Genomic DNA, 17,234 nt, shown 5'->3' with positions numbered 1-17,234 from the left:
AATAGCTCACCCCTAGGAGAGACATATTGGTGTAGCCAATACTTGTTTAAGTGTATTCAGTTTGTTCTTGTGACAGCAGTTTGGGGCAGACCCTCAAGACTTTGAACGCATGTGTAGTTTCAAAAAGCTTTAGTCCAGTTTATGTTCAAATGGTGCTGGGGGTAGTCTCTATGGAAAGATCATGGTAAGATATGTCAAATCAACAACCTCTATTTCCATTTTGTTTTGTACTGCACCCAAACAGCCACTTTTGATCCAGGAGACTGCTTATCTTGTGTTTTTTTACTCTCTTAACTGTTAATGTTTGTAACTGATTGGTAGAGGAAAGATGTGGAGATTTTGTCTTTTTCTTCTGGGAACATCGGAAATTCTATCCAACCCCCACTCTTTTCTTAAGAAGACAACAGATCACACACTGACTTGATCCAGCCATCCATAGGCCAAAGAGGGTGGGATTACCAAGTACTACCATTGCTGTGGTAAGCTCTGATTAGCCTTTGAGCACCCATTAGATTCCAAACCAGACTATGTAGAAAATGACCTTGGGAAACAATAACAGCAGTAACAGCAGCCTGTCAGGTCAAGCAAAGCTATAAATAAGGTCTCATAAACACACGCTCTGATTTCAACCAAGGGCCTGGGTAAAATGCCTTTCACGCAGTACCCACACGTCTTAAACACTCAGAATACATCTTCACCCAGGGCAGCCTTCTTTCATTATTTGAGGTTTGAAGACAGATTATTAATAGTTTTATTTCTGGACTCCCACTTTCTTCATAAGTGTACAACAGTGCTTATTGATTTTATAGAGAATCCCATTCCAAAGGTCTTAGTTCTGAGAGGCAGCATACTAGTTTGGAACCCAAGACTTGTGACTTTCGGACGCAACCTTACCTTGGCATTTTCTCTAAAGTGTACTCTCATTACACTCACCAACCAAGAGGGCTACTGCTCTTGTAGCCCTTTTTGGCTACAGAAACAGCTGTTAGTTGTGGGGCTGTGAAAGGAAATGGTCACATGGATTTACAGAGTTTAGCATTAACCTATTGCCAAACCTTTTCCACTGGAAGGACCACAACACTAAGAACCCTACGAGTTGTTCACTGTAGAATGGAATCCTTCTTTGGCCAGCAAAACGTTTTGCCAAGCGCCTCTGCCCATGATATAGCAATGCCAAGAAGCCAGATGGTAACAGAGAATCTCTCAAGCTATTGAAGAATTTACATTTTCATTTTTAAGATATGCCTCTGTCTAGGAGTTAAAGCAACTTCATTACTCCAATGTTGTGAAGGAATCCCTAACCTCAAACCTTTATACCATTCTGGAGACACATACCTGAAATCTCCTCAGGTCAAGATACCTTCTTCCTAGCTTACATGATATAGCACAACCATGACACCTGCAAATGCATGAAACTAATCCAAACCAGAAACTGTCAGGAGATAAGTAAGGGTACCCGAGATAAGATGGGCCAGTGTGAAGAATAAACCACTCGCTCATATCTCACAGAGTAAGACATCACAGAACAGAAGATACAGAGCAAGACTTAGATTGGAAAAGGCGGAGGACAGCCCTGTGGAGGCGGGGGATTAGAGGGAAGGACTGGAAGAAGGACCTGACTCAAACCACCAATTAGGGATTCCACTCAAGTAACAGGATAGGGCAGATTTTTCCAAGCGAATTCAAGTATCTAGAGCGGTAATCAGTCTATGCCTCGTAACTTCCTGTGTTTAAGGTTCCAACTTGGCTCAGTTCAATCACCATTAGCGTACCCACACCCTTGTTGTCTTCTCCCCATTTCTCTGTTTTTCCTACCTGCAGGTCTTGTTATCCTGTTTATGTTCCTAAAATAATTGGCCTTCACATCTTCGGAGAGTGTTCCCTTGACTCGTCTACGTTTTGTCAATGGTAGGACTTCTGGAGTAAGGGGGTGTTAATTGTCAGTTCCCTCCTAATGCCACTGGGTATACTCCACGTAGAAACGCTAAAGTAGCTCTAAACTAAAAGATACAATTCATGATGGCAGCAAGATCAGAACATCATAGAACGCGTACTTACCCAAGACGAATGCTCCTTCATTTGATGCTGGTTACTATGAGGGCCGTTGGCATGGCCACGCCAAAAACAATTTTGACAGAGCTGGTAGCTGTGACACTGCTGGCATCGGTAGCGGAAACCCATCATGCTCTCACACCGACAATAGGAACATTCAACAGGATGGAAGACTTGGGTCAAAAAGAAACCAACAGTTAAACATGATTTGACAATTATCACTGAGAGGAGAAAAAAGGCAATAACTGATATAACATTCAGATTATAAATAGACTGTTACATAATCACTGCAAACGAGATTCATGAGAATTTACTGGAAGGAGGACCAATTATCACATAAAACAAAGAAAAAACTACTACTTGTTGTCGACCCTGCTCTTTGTTTTCTGGTTTAGGAACGAAACTGCCGATAAATGTGGTTTATTTGAATTGATTTTCTCAAACGTTTACACAGGACTTTGTTTTCATACCATTGTTATCAGGACACGAGTGAGATAGTAGAACCCTAGGACATGGTATTAGCTATTGATTTAATTTATATTTTGAGCTTCCAATTGTAAGTCACTCTGCACAAAAACACATTAAAAAAACACAGAATCACATGGAATTATGGGTAATCCAAAATTCTGTGATAGGAGTAACCCCATGTCTAACGTCAGATTCTTGGATACATGTAAAAAAATGCTAAGCTTTCCTTTACACTCCTTTTTCATTCATTGAATTTTTCCTTATAAAGTGGCGAACGAATGGATGGAACACAATGACAAATAAATCATTGTAAATCAAGGCTCAATTGATATTTTTGGTTATTGCGGGTTGTTGGACAACAAACAAGCACTACACTTCTGTGATTGAAAGAGCCAGACGTATATACCAATTAATAACTCCCAGACTGGCCTTCAGTGCAAAAATGTACAAATGAAAACCTTATCGCTCATTTTTCTTTTTGCCTACTTACTTTCATTATCAATTTTTTTATGTCACCAATGAGGTTCTTTGGGAAAACCTTAAATGATATACACTAAAGATCCCTTAGGAGATGGATTCAGAATTTCGTTCAGTGTTCGAAAATGTATAGTTTTGTGGTTCACCCATGAGTTTCAAACCTCTTTCCCCCCCAATATTACAGAGTAGGCAGAAACCACAAAAATGGGGTACATTGAACATCACTCAGAAAGTGCAAACACGTATAACTATGTTTTTGTTGCTGTCATTTTTAGAAGAAAAATGAAACACCCATACAAAGCAATTCAATTTCAAAAGTGCTTCATTCGAGTATTACTCATAAAAGCAGACATACAAACATATAATAAAAATCAATTAAATTTACAAAGTCATTTAGACATAAGCACGTAACCCAATTTTAAAAACTATTACTCATCATAAACAGAGGTGCAAAGTTCATTACTATTTAAAAAATACCAAAATGATGATCACAGGGACAGTATGTTAAAAGTCATTAAAATTTCATACCGATGATACATTAAATAAACCATTACAGAGAATAGACAATAGTCTAGCAATCTCTGAACATCTACATAAACATTTACAGAGAATAAACAATAGTCTAGCAGTCTCTGAACTATTAATAAACTGTTACAGAGAATAGACAATAGTCTAGCAGTCTCTGGACAACTAGGCAGAGAGTAGTTAACCTACTAGCAATCTCTGCCTTATTACCCACGCCCACCCCAGGTACTTTGCGGTGGCAATTATGATCCAGTTTACAGAAGTAGATCTTACAATACGCACCCATACAAAGCACTTTCTCTCATTTGTTTGGTAAAATCAAATATTTTGCCACATTTTGGCTATTTTCTCAGGTCCTCCCACCCCCAGCAGGGTAAATGACAAACACAGAGTAACTTCACGAGCCACAAAAGGAAGAGAAAGGGACACACATTTGGCCTAGATATCTTCTAAGGGGGGGAAACGTCTGAAGGCGTAAAATCAAACTATCCCAAATGTCAAAGGTAAGGGTTAGAAGGGAGGGAAAACTGAGGGGGCAACCTCAGCAATTAGAGGTTCTAGGCAATCATATAAAGATTACAAAATCAGAAAGAGAAAGCTGCTGAATGAAGCAGAATGTGAAAACACTACACTGAATAAAAAAATCATAAGGAAACCTTTATTTTCTTATAATAAAAAAATGAAGAAAACATACAGTAGGAAACTTGGCATCCCAAATTAACTACTTCAAGTTGTGAGAAATAAACATTTACATGTTGCTTCTGGTAAACCAAACCCAAGCCCATCATGTATGAAGGGGTAAAAATAACAAGCAACGTTTTTACAGTTATTATTGATTTAACAGTTGATAAAATCGAACAATTTTGGCGCTCATAGAGCTACTAATAGACTTAGGAACGCTTGGGGGCACTGTACTGTCGGCGCTTGATCTTTAACATTAAATTATAGAGGACGTTTCAGCTGCTAGCTTAATCAATTACCTGTGCCTCTGCATAACGCAAGTAGCGTTTATTTCACATAGCTGCCGCCATCTTACACCTGTTGTTGTTGTTCTGACCGGCCCCCACAGCCCGCCCCGCCTCCCTGCTGACCCTCCCTCGCCCCTCCCCCTCCGCTATCCATATATGACCGACGTCTCTACGCGCAGCGTTTACGCGCAGCGACCGCGCCCAATCCGCGCCGAAGGTGCGCCAAAGGTAAGCCCGTCTACGCCCGTCCGCGCCTGGACCGCGCCCAGCGCCAGTTCCCCTGGCCCTCGCATTGCCCAGCCCTCCCGCATTACCTACGATGCCTCCACCCTCCTAGCCCTTAACCCCGGCCGCTCCCCCAACTGCGTCGAAGCCGCTCCTGGACACACCCATGGACCTTTCTCATGCTACTCCTGCAAATTCATCGGCACCGTCAACAACCCCGCTACGATCACACCTCAGATTCCCAACCCCAACCACCTACAATGCATCTTGCTCAACACCCGATCGGTCCACAGGCACGCCATTGACCTATGGAATCTACTAGACACCATCTCTCCGGACGTCGCCTTCCTAACAGAAACATGGATGAACGCCTCCTCCGCCCCAGACATCACCATTGCCATCCCAGAAGATTATAAGATCATACGCAAGGACCGTACCGGCCACACAGGAGGAGGAATCGCTATCGTCCATAAGAAATCCATCCACATCTCAACCAGCTCTGACGTCAATCTCGCCAACTCTGAACACCTTCACTTCCAGATCCACATCGACCCCAAGACCACACTCAGAGGCACCCTCCTTTACAGGCCACCAGGACCCCGCGCACAATTTAGTGAGGACATCACGGACTTCATCACTCCACACGCGCTCCCCTCCAAAGATTACATCCTTCTGGGAGACCTCAATTTTCACCTTGAAAAGAACAACGACCGCAACTCCACCACCCTTTTGGACAATCTCGCCAACCTCGGACTTAAACAACTGGTCACTTCCCCCACCCACATCGCAGGTCACACTCTCGACCCTATCTTCACCTCCAGCAATCATGTCTCCTTCAGCCACACTACGGCTCTCCTCTGGACTGACCACAGCTGCGTTCACTTTACCTACAACAAGCCCAAACACAACAACCACCCCCAACCAACTCTGCAAAGAAACTGGAACAAAATCACCATCGACCAGATCTCCTCATCGCTTCTTCTAAATCCCCCAGCCCACTCCTCAAACCCCGACCAAGCCGCCACCAACCTCACCCTATGGTTATCCAACAGCGCCGACATCCTAGCACCACTGAAAAAACGACAAAGCAAACTTGGCAGCAAGAAGGCCTCATGGTTCAACGATGATCTTAAGAAATCCAAGAAACTCTGCCGCTCCCTTGAGAAGGCCTGGAAAAAAGTCCCAACCACCAGCACCAAGGACGCCTTCAAAAACGCCACCCGCATACACCACCAACTGATCCGAAAGGCCAAAAAAACCGCCTTCAAGGACCGACTAGACAACAACGCCCACAACAGCAAAGAACTTTTCAACATCGTCAAGGAATTTACCAATCCCTCGGCCAACTCTAACGACATCACCCCCTCTCAAGCCCTCTGCGACTCCCTAGCTTCATTCTTCCACAACAAAATTGCAGACATCCACAACAGCTTCGACAACCAACCCGGAGACCAACCCACCCAACCATCTGCTGGACCTTCACCCCCCTCGAACATCCTTAATGACTGGAACCCAATCTCCACTGAGGACACCATCCGCCTGATGAACTCCATCCACTCAGGATCCCCCACAGACCCATGCCCTCACCACATCTTCAACAAAGCAGACTCCATCATAGCACCGCTCCTTCAACTCCGCCACCTTCCCGGAAAGCTGGAAACACGCTGAACTCAGCGCCCTTCTGAAAAAACCCACAGCGGACCCCACCGAACTCAAAAATTACCGCCCCATCTCGCTCCTTCCATTCCCGGCCAAAGTCACCGAGAAAGCTGTCAACAACCAGCTCGCCGCCTTCCTCGAAGCCAACAAATCCCTCAACTCCTCACAGTCCGGCTTCCGAGCAAAACACAGCACTGAGACCACCCTCATCGCAGCAACAGACGACATTCGAACTCTACTGGACAATGGAGACACAGTCGCCCTCATCCGCCTCGACCTCTCCGCAGCCTTCGACACAGTCTGCCATAGCACCCTTCTACAGCGCCTCAGAAACATCGGAATCCAAGGAAAAGCACTGGAATGGATCACCTCGTTCCTCACCGGAAGAACCCAGAGAGTCCGCCTTCCACCATTCAAGTCAGAGGCCACTGAAGTCATCTGCGGCGTACCACAAGGATCTTCACTCAGCCCCACCCTTTTCAACGTATACATGAGCCCCCTCGCGGCCATCGCCCGCCAACACAACCTCAACATCATCTCCTACGCGGACGACACTCAACTGATCCTATCACTCACCAAGGACCCTAGCACCGCCAAAACTAACCTACACGAAGGAATGAAAGAAGTAGCCGAATGGATGAAACACAGCCGTCTGAAACTGAACTCAGATAAAACAGAAGTCCTCATCTTAGGTACCTCCCCCTCCGCATGGGACGACTCTTGGTGGCCAGAAGCCCTTGGAAAAGCACCCATCCCGACAGACCACGCACGGAACCTGGGCGTCATCCTGGATTCCTCACTTTCAATGAACAGACAAGTCAACGCCGTCTCCTCATCCTGCTTCAACATTCTTCGCATGCTCAAAAAAACATTTCGTTGGATCCCCACCGAAACTAGGAAAACGGTCACCCACGCTCTGGTCACGAGCCGACTGGACTATGGAAACACCCTCTACGCCGGTACTACCGCTAAACTCCAGAAAAAACTCCAACGAATCCAAAACGCCTCAGCCAGGCTCATATTAGACATCCCGCGTAAAGAACATATCTCTGGTCACCTGAAAAACCTCCACTGGCTTCCCGTCAATAAGAGGATCACTTTCCGGCTCCTAACCCACGCACACAAAGCACTCTACGAAATCGGACCAGAATGCCTCAACACACGACTGTCCTTCTACACCCCCTCCCGCCAGCTACGATCTTCCAACCAAGCCCTTGCCACTGTACCTCGCATCAACAAAACCACCATGGGAGGTAGATCCTTCTCCTACCTGGCAGCTAAAACCTGGAACTCACTTCCCACTTACCTTCGCCTTACCCAGAACCACCTAGCATTCAGAAAGCAACTTAAAACGTGGATATTTGACAAGTAATTCCCCACCCCTCCTTAAGCGCCTTGAGACCCTCCGGGTATGTAGTGCGCTATATAAATTCTCTGACTTGACTTGACTTGACATAGGCCAAATTTATAGGGCAAAGATCTAAGTATGCAATGCATTATTTATGACGGACTATACTCTTGCACAAAAATGTGCTTAACCCTTTTAGAGCGTCGAACGTTCAGCGCCCAGTGCTGAACGTTCGAATAACGGGTGGGGCCGCGTCGGCCAACGGACGTGCGCAGCACTACCAAGGTAGTGCACGCGACGACCGTCGGCCGGCGGCAGCACTTAAGGGGTTAATATTGGAATACATTAACAACAAAAGCTCAACTTGTACATTGCTAATATTGCTTTCCATTCTTTAGGTCTGATGCTTGAGGATAGTTCTGTATTACAACAATCATGAATCCAAGCTGAACATGGAGATATTAAATTATCTATACGTTTATTCACTTTGGAGACAGTATGGTCTGACTTCTTGCACTAAGATATTTTACTAATACTCTATATTTCGGCAATTCGCAAGTTGGCAAATTGAATAAGAATTGCAGTTTATCGAACAAGAAGACATGGCTATGGCACATGTCACTCAAAGTAGAACTTAATATTTTTGTTTGTACACATTTTATGACTATTTCATCAGGTACTATCAAGAGTATTTTGAATGCAAATTAAAAAAATAATAGCAGACTGTGGTATTGTAAATGTAGTCATTTTAAAAACGATTGGAAAATGGAAGTTATTAATTAAAGTTTCTACCAATGGATGAAGAGCAACTAAATGCACTTCAATTAAGAGCCACTCATGAGTGTTAGAAAAATAATTTTTAATTATTCCAAATAAATGATAGCATAAGAGACCTAGTTTAGAGGAGATGTTTATTTTAATTTATTTTACTCCAACTCAATAAAGAAGAAATAAATGGGTTGAGGTGTTAGACTTTTCTTTAAATTTTAAAATGTCTGACAATTTGAGTCTACTGGTCCATTAATGACTCTTAGAAAATATAGACTTGGGTGAAAGAAATAACCCTTTCACCAAAGTCACAGTCGTCCATTACATTACGGGTGAGCTCCTGCCAAACCACAGATTGGGGATATTCCCAGAAGCAAACACGCTACTGTCAAGTGACTTCACCTCTAGTCGCACAACAAGAAGTCACGACTTCTTTCAGAAAAGTAAATGAGGAGGGCAATAAAAACTTACAAATTCAAATGATGAACATAAAAGTCCAAATCAACTTGAAGAAAAAGCCCACGCCTTTCCGAAGACAAATATATCATAAATGGAAGAACAGCCCTAAAAGAGCTAAAGCTATACCAAAGTCGAACTAGGATTACTAACAGGATAACACAGTTAAAAGCAGAATAAGTAGTTATTGTCTACTTTCTGCAGGTGAAAAATCTTGTTAGCGAAGAAGATGTATTTAAAGAAACTGTCACATCCTGCTCAGCAGAACCAAGTTCTTTGGGCACATCCTCAGAAAGGGTAGAATCAAATAGGGTTCTGACACAAGAACAAGTCTACAACTTCTCTACACCACAGAGACTCTACCTGTTCCAGCAGGCATTTATAGGAACCAAGTATTAGGACTGTGACAGATTAGGAAGCACATAACTGGCCAGGACTTCTTGACCACTCAATGCAATTCTTAAGTAAAGCAGCGAAACCTTCTGTATAAAAAGAAACAGTCCACAACCAACAGCTTCAAGGCATTAATCCTCCAACTATGATCCAGTGTCAGTGAGCACTGACCGCTCTCTACACGGAGGCTCGCAGGAGACTCACTTTCTCCCGTGATACCTGCACGGACAGTACTGACCCAGCACATGTCCAGCTATACTCGTGTTGTATCTAGCTTCTTCATGTATTGTCAATACCAACTACTAAACTATGGTAGAGCTCAGAGAACTACAGCTTAGAGAGAACTACATACATACCTCAGGTTGGGAAAGTAACCTTCCTTGTCATATTGTAGGTTATATTTCCACACCTTTCTTTCCCACACAAACTATCCTTGCTTCGTGAATGACAATGAAGGCAAACATTTGGATGTGATCCCACTGACTGGCAAATCCAACAGGGCAGACAGCCAAAATTTGGCATCTGCAGACTTTTAGAAATATTGCTGGGTAAGTATATGATACATTATTAGCACATTCTTACATCGCAAGACGATCAAGAAAACCCTGTTCCCACCTGTTACTTGGTCACGAAAAGGGTGAGGAGAGAAAACACAGGGAATATCTTAACGCATGGTAGGGGCTTTCAGTAGCAACAACAGTCACATTTCTGTGCTTTGACAGATGGGCTGAGCCATTCGTTGGAGACTCTGAAGAACTGACATATCATGGAAGAACTGACATATCATGGCAGGAGAACCGCGTCAGGTAGACAATCCCTTTGAGGTCAGCAAAGAGGTGTAAAGACCGTTGGGTCACAAGGGTCAAAGAAGCAAATGAGATACCATTCACGGATTCCTCTTGCCCGACAACGATTCTTATTACACGGCTTGTCTGCTCCCACCCTGTTCTCTCCACCGAGCCTGACTTATTTCACTTTTTGTGGGATCTAGAAGATTTCATTCTCCCTGGCAACCACACTGAACACTTTCAGGCCAGGAAGAGGGCAGAGCAAGTTCAAGACCCAGTTGGGGGCAACCAGGAGTGTAAACAGAGGTTCAGGGATGGAAGTGACCTGTTGAGCTGGACCGCCCCCCGGGCCCACACCACTGATGGCAGCTCGTTGTGCTGCATGCACAGCTGTAGTCTCTTCTCCCATGGGGGAACAGACCCGTCCACCAGACCAGAATGAAATGACCGCTTGTGAGCATGATGCTGTGACTCGCTGCATTGGTCTGCTTCCAGATACTGTGTGATACTCTAAAATTAATGTCTTAATTCCCTGCCAAGAACAAACTTTCCATATGAAGCACCAAAGACTAGTAAGATTATTGCTGCCGGTTCTTGTAAACCTAAACCGTGAGGTATCTGGATAAGACTTGCAATCTGGATTCAGTGAAATGATCCGAGCAGGTGAATTTCACGCGACTACAAAACAGGGAGTATTTCGATTGCCACCTGGAATCTGCTTATCCTGGGAGTGTGTAAACCACCTGCCTTATTAAAATGGGGGACCAAATGAAACAGTGTTTTAACTCATCATATAAATGCAGAACACAATTATGGCTGTAACTTTACTCAAGATGCAAACTTTGGAACTATAAAGTAGTTTTAAAGCTTGATATCTAATAATGGTTCACATGCATTGTGTGCCATGTTATGTAACATGCAGGAAAAATAGTGGACATTGATTGCAGGTTTTTTTTTACTAGCGACATTTCCCCGTGACAACTAGAAGACTAAGAGGGAGAGAAAAAAATCAGCCTGGTAAAAGACAAAAATAAGAAATGGGCTTGAAGCTACAGAAGTCAGTAACTTTTTTTTCCAGATGTTGGAAAGTTGATATATGCAACTAATAGAAACAATAAGAGATAAACTTAAGGAAAGGTAACAGACACTGGAGAGAATAAGCGGAGGAAGAGATGAGTACGTGGGGAGGGGGGGCTGCACATTAGAGCAAGAAACAGGGAAAGTTACGTTTTGCCTCAGCACCCTTCCACACAACCTGGTCATTGACTCCACCTCACAAGGAAATAAGCTTGTTATTATAATCAAAGGGAAAACTCCGATTTTTGCACTGGATGGTAAACTCTCCCTCTTCTAGGGAAAAGGAGGCTAGAATGTTCAATGACAACTTTATACCTGGTGCAACTACACATTCTTCCTCTCTGCTCAAGACTTTCAATCCGCAGTACACTTCCTAGTTCTATCGAGGCTACATTAAGGAGTTGCAGGATTCAAAGGGCCTATTGAAAATCAAGCCTTGCGCCACTAAAAGCATCTCTTAATGTGGCAGCAAATCTATTTTTTAATACGAAATAAAGATCACATCTCACCTGCCCTGAAATAACTCACTTAGCCAATGCCTACTAAGAACCAGAGGCGGGCGAGCAAACAAATCAACAGGGAGAGTTGGGCCAAAGGCTGGCTCTGGCTCTAAGAGCCTGTCCACGAACATAGCCTAGAAAATATTTGCCATGTAACTCATGCAACAAACATGTTAGAATATGATACAATATCTTCAAAATCCAAAAAACGTATTTCTTTTACACACTGATACATTCCGCAGTCGTACATTAGATTATATAACTGCATTGAGAAGTATTCATTTAAAGTGAGAGTTTTTAATCATGCGGTGAACATCACTTCTGCCCCCGCATTGATGACAAAGCTGTTAACGAACTAAGAGGCTGGTCAGTTGTCATGGGCAGCCTATATGTGACTTAGAACAGCATTATAGTTATACATTATATCACATACAAGAGGTTTTTGAAAAGTGCACATCCTAACTCACACATTTGAAGGTGCTCTCATATGTGATAATGAACAAAAAGGAGGCTCCATTAAATAAAACATTTGCCTACGATCACACAATTTGGTCAAGCAGGGAAGGTAGGACTGATGCCAGATTTTCAGTTTCACACTGTACAACTACACTACAACTAGGCATTTCTTTCCAACATGAAGGTTAAGGCTTTGCCTTAATTCTTGAGGGTGACAGGTAGAACGTGCATTTAAATGTTGACAGTTTTACACAGCACACACCTTGCCCGAGATCCAAAGAACACTTCACAACAGACACAGACTATGTTACATCTATTTCCGGGATTTAGAGGATGTCGAGTCGAGGCAGGGATTCGAACCTGGTTTTACATGTTGCATGGTTGCCAGCGGTAGTCACTACCCTACCTCACCTCCCAAGTAAGCTCGACTCTTTTTGGCCTTGAGATTTCAGGACAACCTCGCACAGAGCCAGGTTTATGGCTCGAACTTTCAGTTCTTCACCCAAATGTACTAAGAACTGCAAGCATCACCTGCAAAACCCTGCACCATCCCTCTTTGACACACCAACACAGGAAAAAAATATCCTGGGTGCAGGCAAAAATTAAACAACAAAAGGTGCTCACTCTTAAACTTCAGAAAACAAATCAGGCATTGGCAATGCCAACAGCTCTGGCTTTAAAGGAATGTTGTGAAGCATTACAAGTAAATAGCAAGTAAATGGATATGTATTTGTGTGGAAGGAAAGAACTGTAGAATAATATTAATGTAGGTTAAAAGGTCAGTTGACAGCTGCACTTTCAAGCCAGAGCTAAACATCCATGCAGGTTAATGACTGCCCACCTCCCATCTGTGCTGCTGCCAGAGAAAAACACCATAAATTATTTGGTTATCCCAGACACTTTCAGAGCATTATGATGGCATGTGCGAGACCCTGAAACATACATGCCAACAGAGCAGATTCAGGAGGGACTCCCAATTCTTTATGCCAAAAATGGCTTTATTTTGGTTCTCTCCCACCTGAAATTGCCTCTCCTTCAATAGAAGTCAATGGGAGAAATGCATTCTCCCGATTTTTCATTTTTTTACCCTTCTACTTTCCTGTTCTTAAATGTTGCCATGTATGCCGAAAGTGAAAGCTCTGGCAGCTGGATAAATAAACAAAAATGATCAGAGATGTGTGGAGGGTAAGCACCTTTTTTTGTGGAAGTACACACACACACGTGGGCTGAGTGCAAGCCCCTCTGTTGTCGTGCACAGATAATTGTCTGGGGACAGCTGCGTTGTGGAGACAGACCATAAAAAGACTGCCAATCCTCTGGTGCCGTGCAAGGAATATGGACTGGCATTCACTGGGTCTCAGACCAGCCACCTTCTACGTTTACTGCCTGCAAGAGACGCATGAAAGAACAACCATCTCCCTGGCGGCCGCCCACCCGCCCCATCCTCAGTACAGAGACAGAGTATCCGGGGTAAGAGCAGCCTTCCTCCACCGAGTATTCACGGTGAGGAAACACTGCAGCAGTCTGACGCGCTCCTGTTGCTGTCATGTAGAAACTCTACTTTTAAGTGCGTTCTGTCGTTTTTTGCTGACATCGGTACTGACGCCGGAAATGACGTGACCCGCACTATACCAAAAAAACAAAAAAAAACAAGCCCCAGTGCTAAGTAGTCGGAGTCCTTCGTTCTGCCAGCTGCCCAGGAGACCTTGCTGGCACAGCAGTTTTTTTGCAGATTGTATCCTTGGACAATACTGCCATCTAATGGATGGCTTGTGAAATAGTTTATTTTTGTCAAAAAGTATCAATGCCGTTTTCAGTTGACAATTGTCTTGTCCCACGTTGAGATAAAATTACGCTCTGGATGTTTATGAAGCACATCAGTTGCTCCCACCACATGCGGCAGGATGGGTTACTTGATGGTCTATAATATACAGAAGCTGGAACCTGTTAGAGTGGGTGCAAAGCTGCCATTTTACATCGGTGTCTCGTGTCTCCCGAGGGAAGAGGGAGAACTGCTAGAGTCCCAACAAAAGATTTGAGGAAACCGTGGCTGTGCTCTAAGAAACCAAACCACAAAACCAAAGACACTCTCCAAGGGGAGGAGGGCGTAAGGGGGTGGGCGTTGTACTAGAGGCTTAGGGCCTCCAATGCAAACATATTTCACACAAAAAGCCCACCCAAGTTTGACTAGGTTTCACAATTTCTTATTGCTTTCTCTCTTTTTCCATCTAGTCACTCTTTGACACACAAAGTTTGACGGGATGTCCTCACACACCTGCCGAGTGTCATGCATATTCATTGGACAACTCCACGCTCTTCAAAACCATGGTTTGACGGAGAGCGGGCCTATATCCTGGAGTAAGGGCGGCACTTTTCTAACCGAGGATCCATAAAACGAATGTAAAACTATGTGGTTACCCAGTATTTATCCTTGGGCTCTCGATCTGGTCCCAGTGAGAATGATCCACTCACAGCGGTCTTCTCTGTCCATGGGGCAGTTCTGGAGCAATTGCCTCTATGCTTGCTCTTGACCACGGGTCGCACTTCTTGCATATGGGGTTGCGCCAGTACCTCAAGCAAGGCGTCCGCCCTTCCTGCATGGTTGTCCACACCACAGCTGCCTCTATTGGCATACGGGGTCGCCACTAGGCCCAGCAATGGTCTTGGCAATTGTTGGCAGTGTTCACTTCTACGATGGCCCCACCTGGATCATATAGGATTACTGCAGAAGTACAGGCCTCACGCTCCCCATGGAACGTAGCTCACGGCTATCTTCCGGCAGCCCTCTCCTGAAAAATGGTGGTCTCCAACCTGTTTATGCACACAGGCAACGACCTGTTCGGTGCAGCAGCCGTATCCTCCCACCAGGAGTCCTCTTGACAGGGCTCCCCACTAGACCTCGCTCCCTCCAACGCTCTCCTCTCCCTCACGGGCACACTGGACTTGATAAGCAGAAATTCACTTGCTCCAGACTCCAGAGCATGTGATCTTGTATTCCCTGGGTGATAGTCCTCTCACCCAGCAGGGGGACTAGCAGACCTTAAACAACCCCCCTCAACCCCATCCTAGTTACAAGCAGAAGTCTTGCAGAGTCTCTACTCCTCACACAGCCCATCTGGTTACTTGGCAGATGACAATTTTTGGGGCTTCAACCTCCCCTTCTTATAGTCCATTTCTAGACACCATATGTGATTTAGGGTCCTGGGCCGTTGAGTTTTTATGGTGGGGTTCTACTTCTTATGAAGGCCACCCTTCGTTTCTCTCTTCTTCCTTTTGAAAGGCTGTCTGTCACAGCAGGAGAGACTCCGAAGCTGAGAGTTTCACAACACAGGCCATGGTAGTGACTAGAATTCACACCTGGCTGTCAGTTACACTTAACTAAAGGTTAATATCAAACCCCCAGCCCTACTTTTTATGATACCCTTGTAAGCCCCATTCTCCTATATGTGTCCAGGCCCCTTCCTTGAGATCTCTCACTGAATCAAAGGGCACCCTTTGAAGTATACACAGGGAGTCTATCCCTTCTCCAGTGTGTCCCGCCCCGATCACAGGAATTCAGCAATACACAAATATGTCTGGGGATTCCTCTACTCTTCATGTTTTCACCAGACAGACCTGGGCTTCCCAAAATGGAACTTAGTGTCCTACATGTAATGTATCATTACAGGCACACTTGCACTCCGACACACACTGTCCAGTACTGTTACCTCCATGTATTGCGCCCTCACAGACACACACAAATTCAGCACACACCTTCGCCCTGCGCACTGTCCGTTACTGTAGCCTTTCTATAATGTGCCATGGTGGGCTACTTGCAAACATACACTGCCAGCACACACATTCAAAATGCATGTGCAACACGACACATGCTACCACTGTGCATGCACAGCACTACATCTCATGCAAAGTATTCCTCGCATGTATACATACACTCAGTACATGCACTCATCGTGCATGTACTGCACTGCACTGCTTTATCCCTGTATTGTACCCTACCCAGGCACACAAATTCAGCGCAGTCACTACGCCTGCGCTGCACTTTACATCTAACGGATGTAGGTCCAGGGTCAGTTAAGCACACATCAGTTGAACTTTAAGAAGATGAGCAAGCCTTTACATCTCACTCCAGTGACACAGGTTAAAAAGGATCTGTTCACTTCTACTGATCACTGCATGGTATGCTGCAACCATCACGCTCTCAATGAAGGCAGGAGCCTTCCACCACTAGGAGGGTAGTGCTTTGAGCACCTCTCCCGGTCTAACAAGACTGCACTCCATGAAACAGGCCTATCTCATGGTGCACACGCATGATCTGTGTTTGCCTATGCCAACAAAAATCAGCATTAGGGATTCAGACAAGAGTACAGTTGAGCACTCAGGGCAGGGGTACATGTCTATTACCATACCAGAGAACTTTTCTGCCCCAACAAATAGCGCCTGAAGCTCACTCATGTGATGAGGTGATTGCAATTAAGAAGGCAGTCAGAGTCAGAAGACACAATGAGCAGCTGTGCATCAGCTCAAATGGAGTATGCTAGACACATCAAGATCAAGATCAAGTTAAGGTATCACAGTGTCTCATCACAAACTGCTTTGGAGGGAACATGTGTTAAACCTTTAATAAACCACAACCCAACAGGGGATTTAAACAAGGACAGACGGACTGGCAAACAAAAGGCTGAAAGGGCTGACAAATAACCTTTAATAGTGCCTACTGCTGCCTTCTGCCAGGCCTTGCCGGATCAAAGACAAAACTAACAATTAAAATCTGATAGTTTGGCTTTCAAAGAGTTTGACTTGCAAACTTCACTCTGGGAAACAAATATATACCATTGCCCACATAAAAGGACTTTGTGTGAGGGTGCCTGGCAGCTAGGATGACATCTACCACTTCGGTGGCATATTAAATGCAGTTAACTGTCGCCACTCAATCTCCACGCATGAAGGTGTACATTGTGTCTGTTGCCCTGCTGCTTCAACTGAAGATCCTCCTGAAGTGTAGCCTCATCAGAAGGCAGATGCTCATGACCAGATGTTTCAAGGTACCACTCTCCCCAGGCTCAATCTGGACCCA

The 17,234-nt window shown here is 44.6% G+C and overlaps 1 protein-coding gene across 4 annotated transcripts in view; it reads right to left on the bottom strand.

Moving 5' to 3' along the window:
* DTNB (dystrobrevin beta) overlaps positions 1 to 17,234 on the bottom strand; it is a 1,293,049-nt gene that overhangs the window by 798,952 nt on the left and 476,863 nt on the right. For all 4 annotated transcript variants that reach the window (XM_086928107.1, XM_086928108.1, XM_086928109.1 and 1 more), the window contains exon 9: positions 2,059 to 2,225. In XM_086928107.1, the coding sequence (XP_086784233.1) occupies positions 2,059 to 2,225 (167 nt within the window). The remainder of the gene's footprint in view (positions 1 to 2,058; positions 2,226 to 17,234) is intronic.

This window comes from Lissotriton vulgaris, chromosome 6 (genome assembly GCF_964263255.1).
Source record: "Lissotriton vulgaris chromosome 6, aLisVul1.2, whole genome shotgun sequence".
NCBI lineage: Eukaryota > Metazoa > Chordata > Amphibia > Caudata > Salamandridae > Lissotriton > Lissotriton vulgaris.
This window is presented reverse-complemented; position numbering and strand designations above follow the sequence as displayed.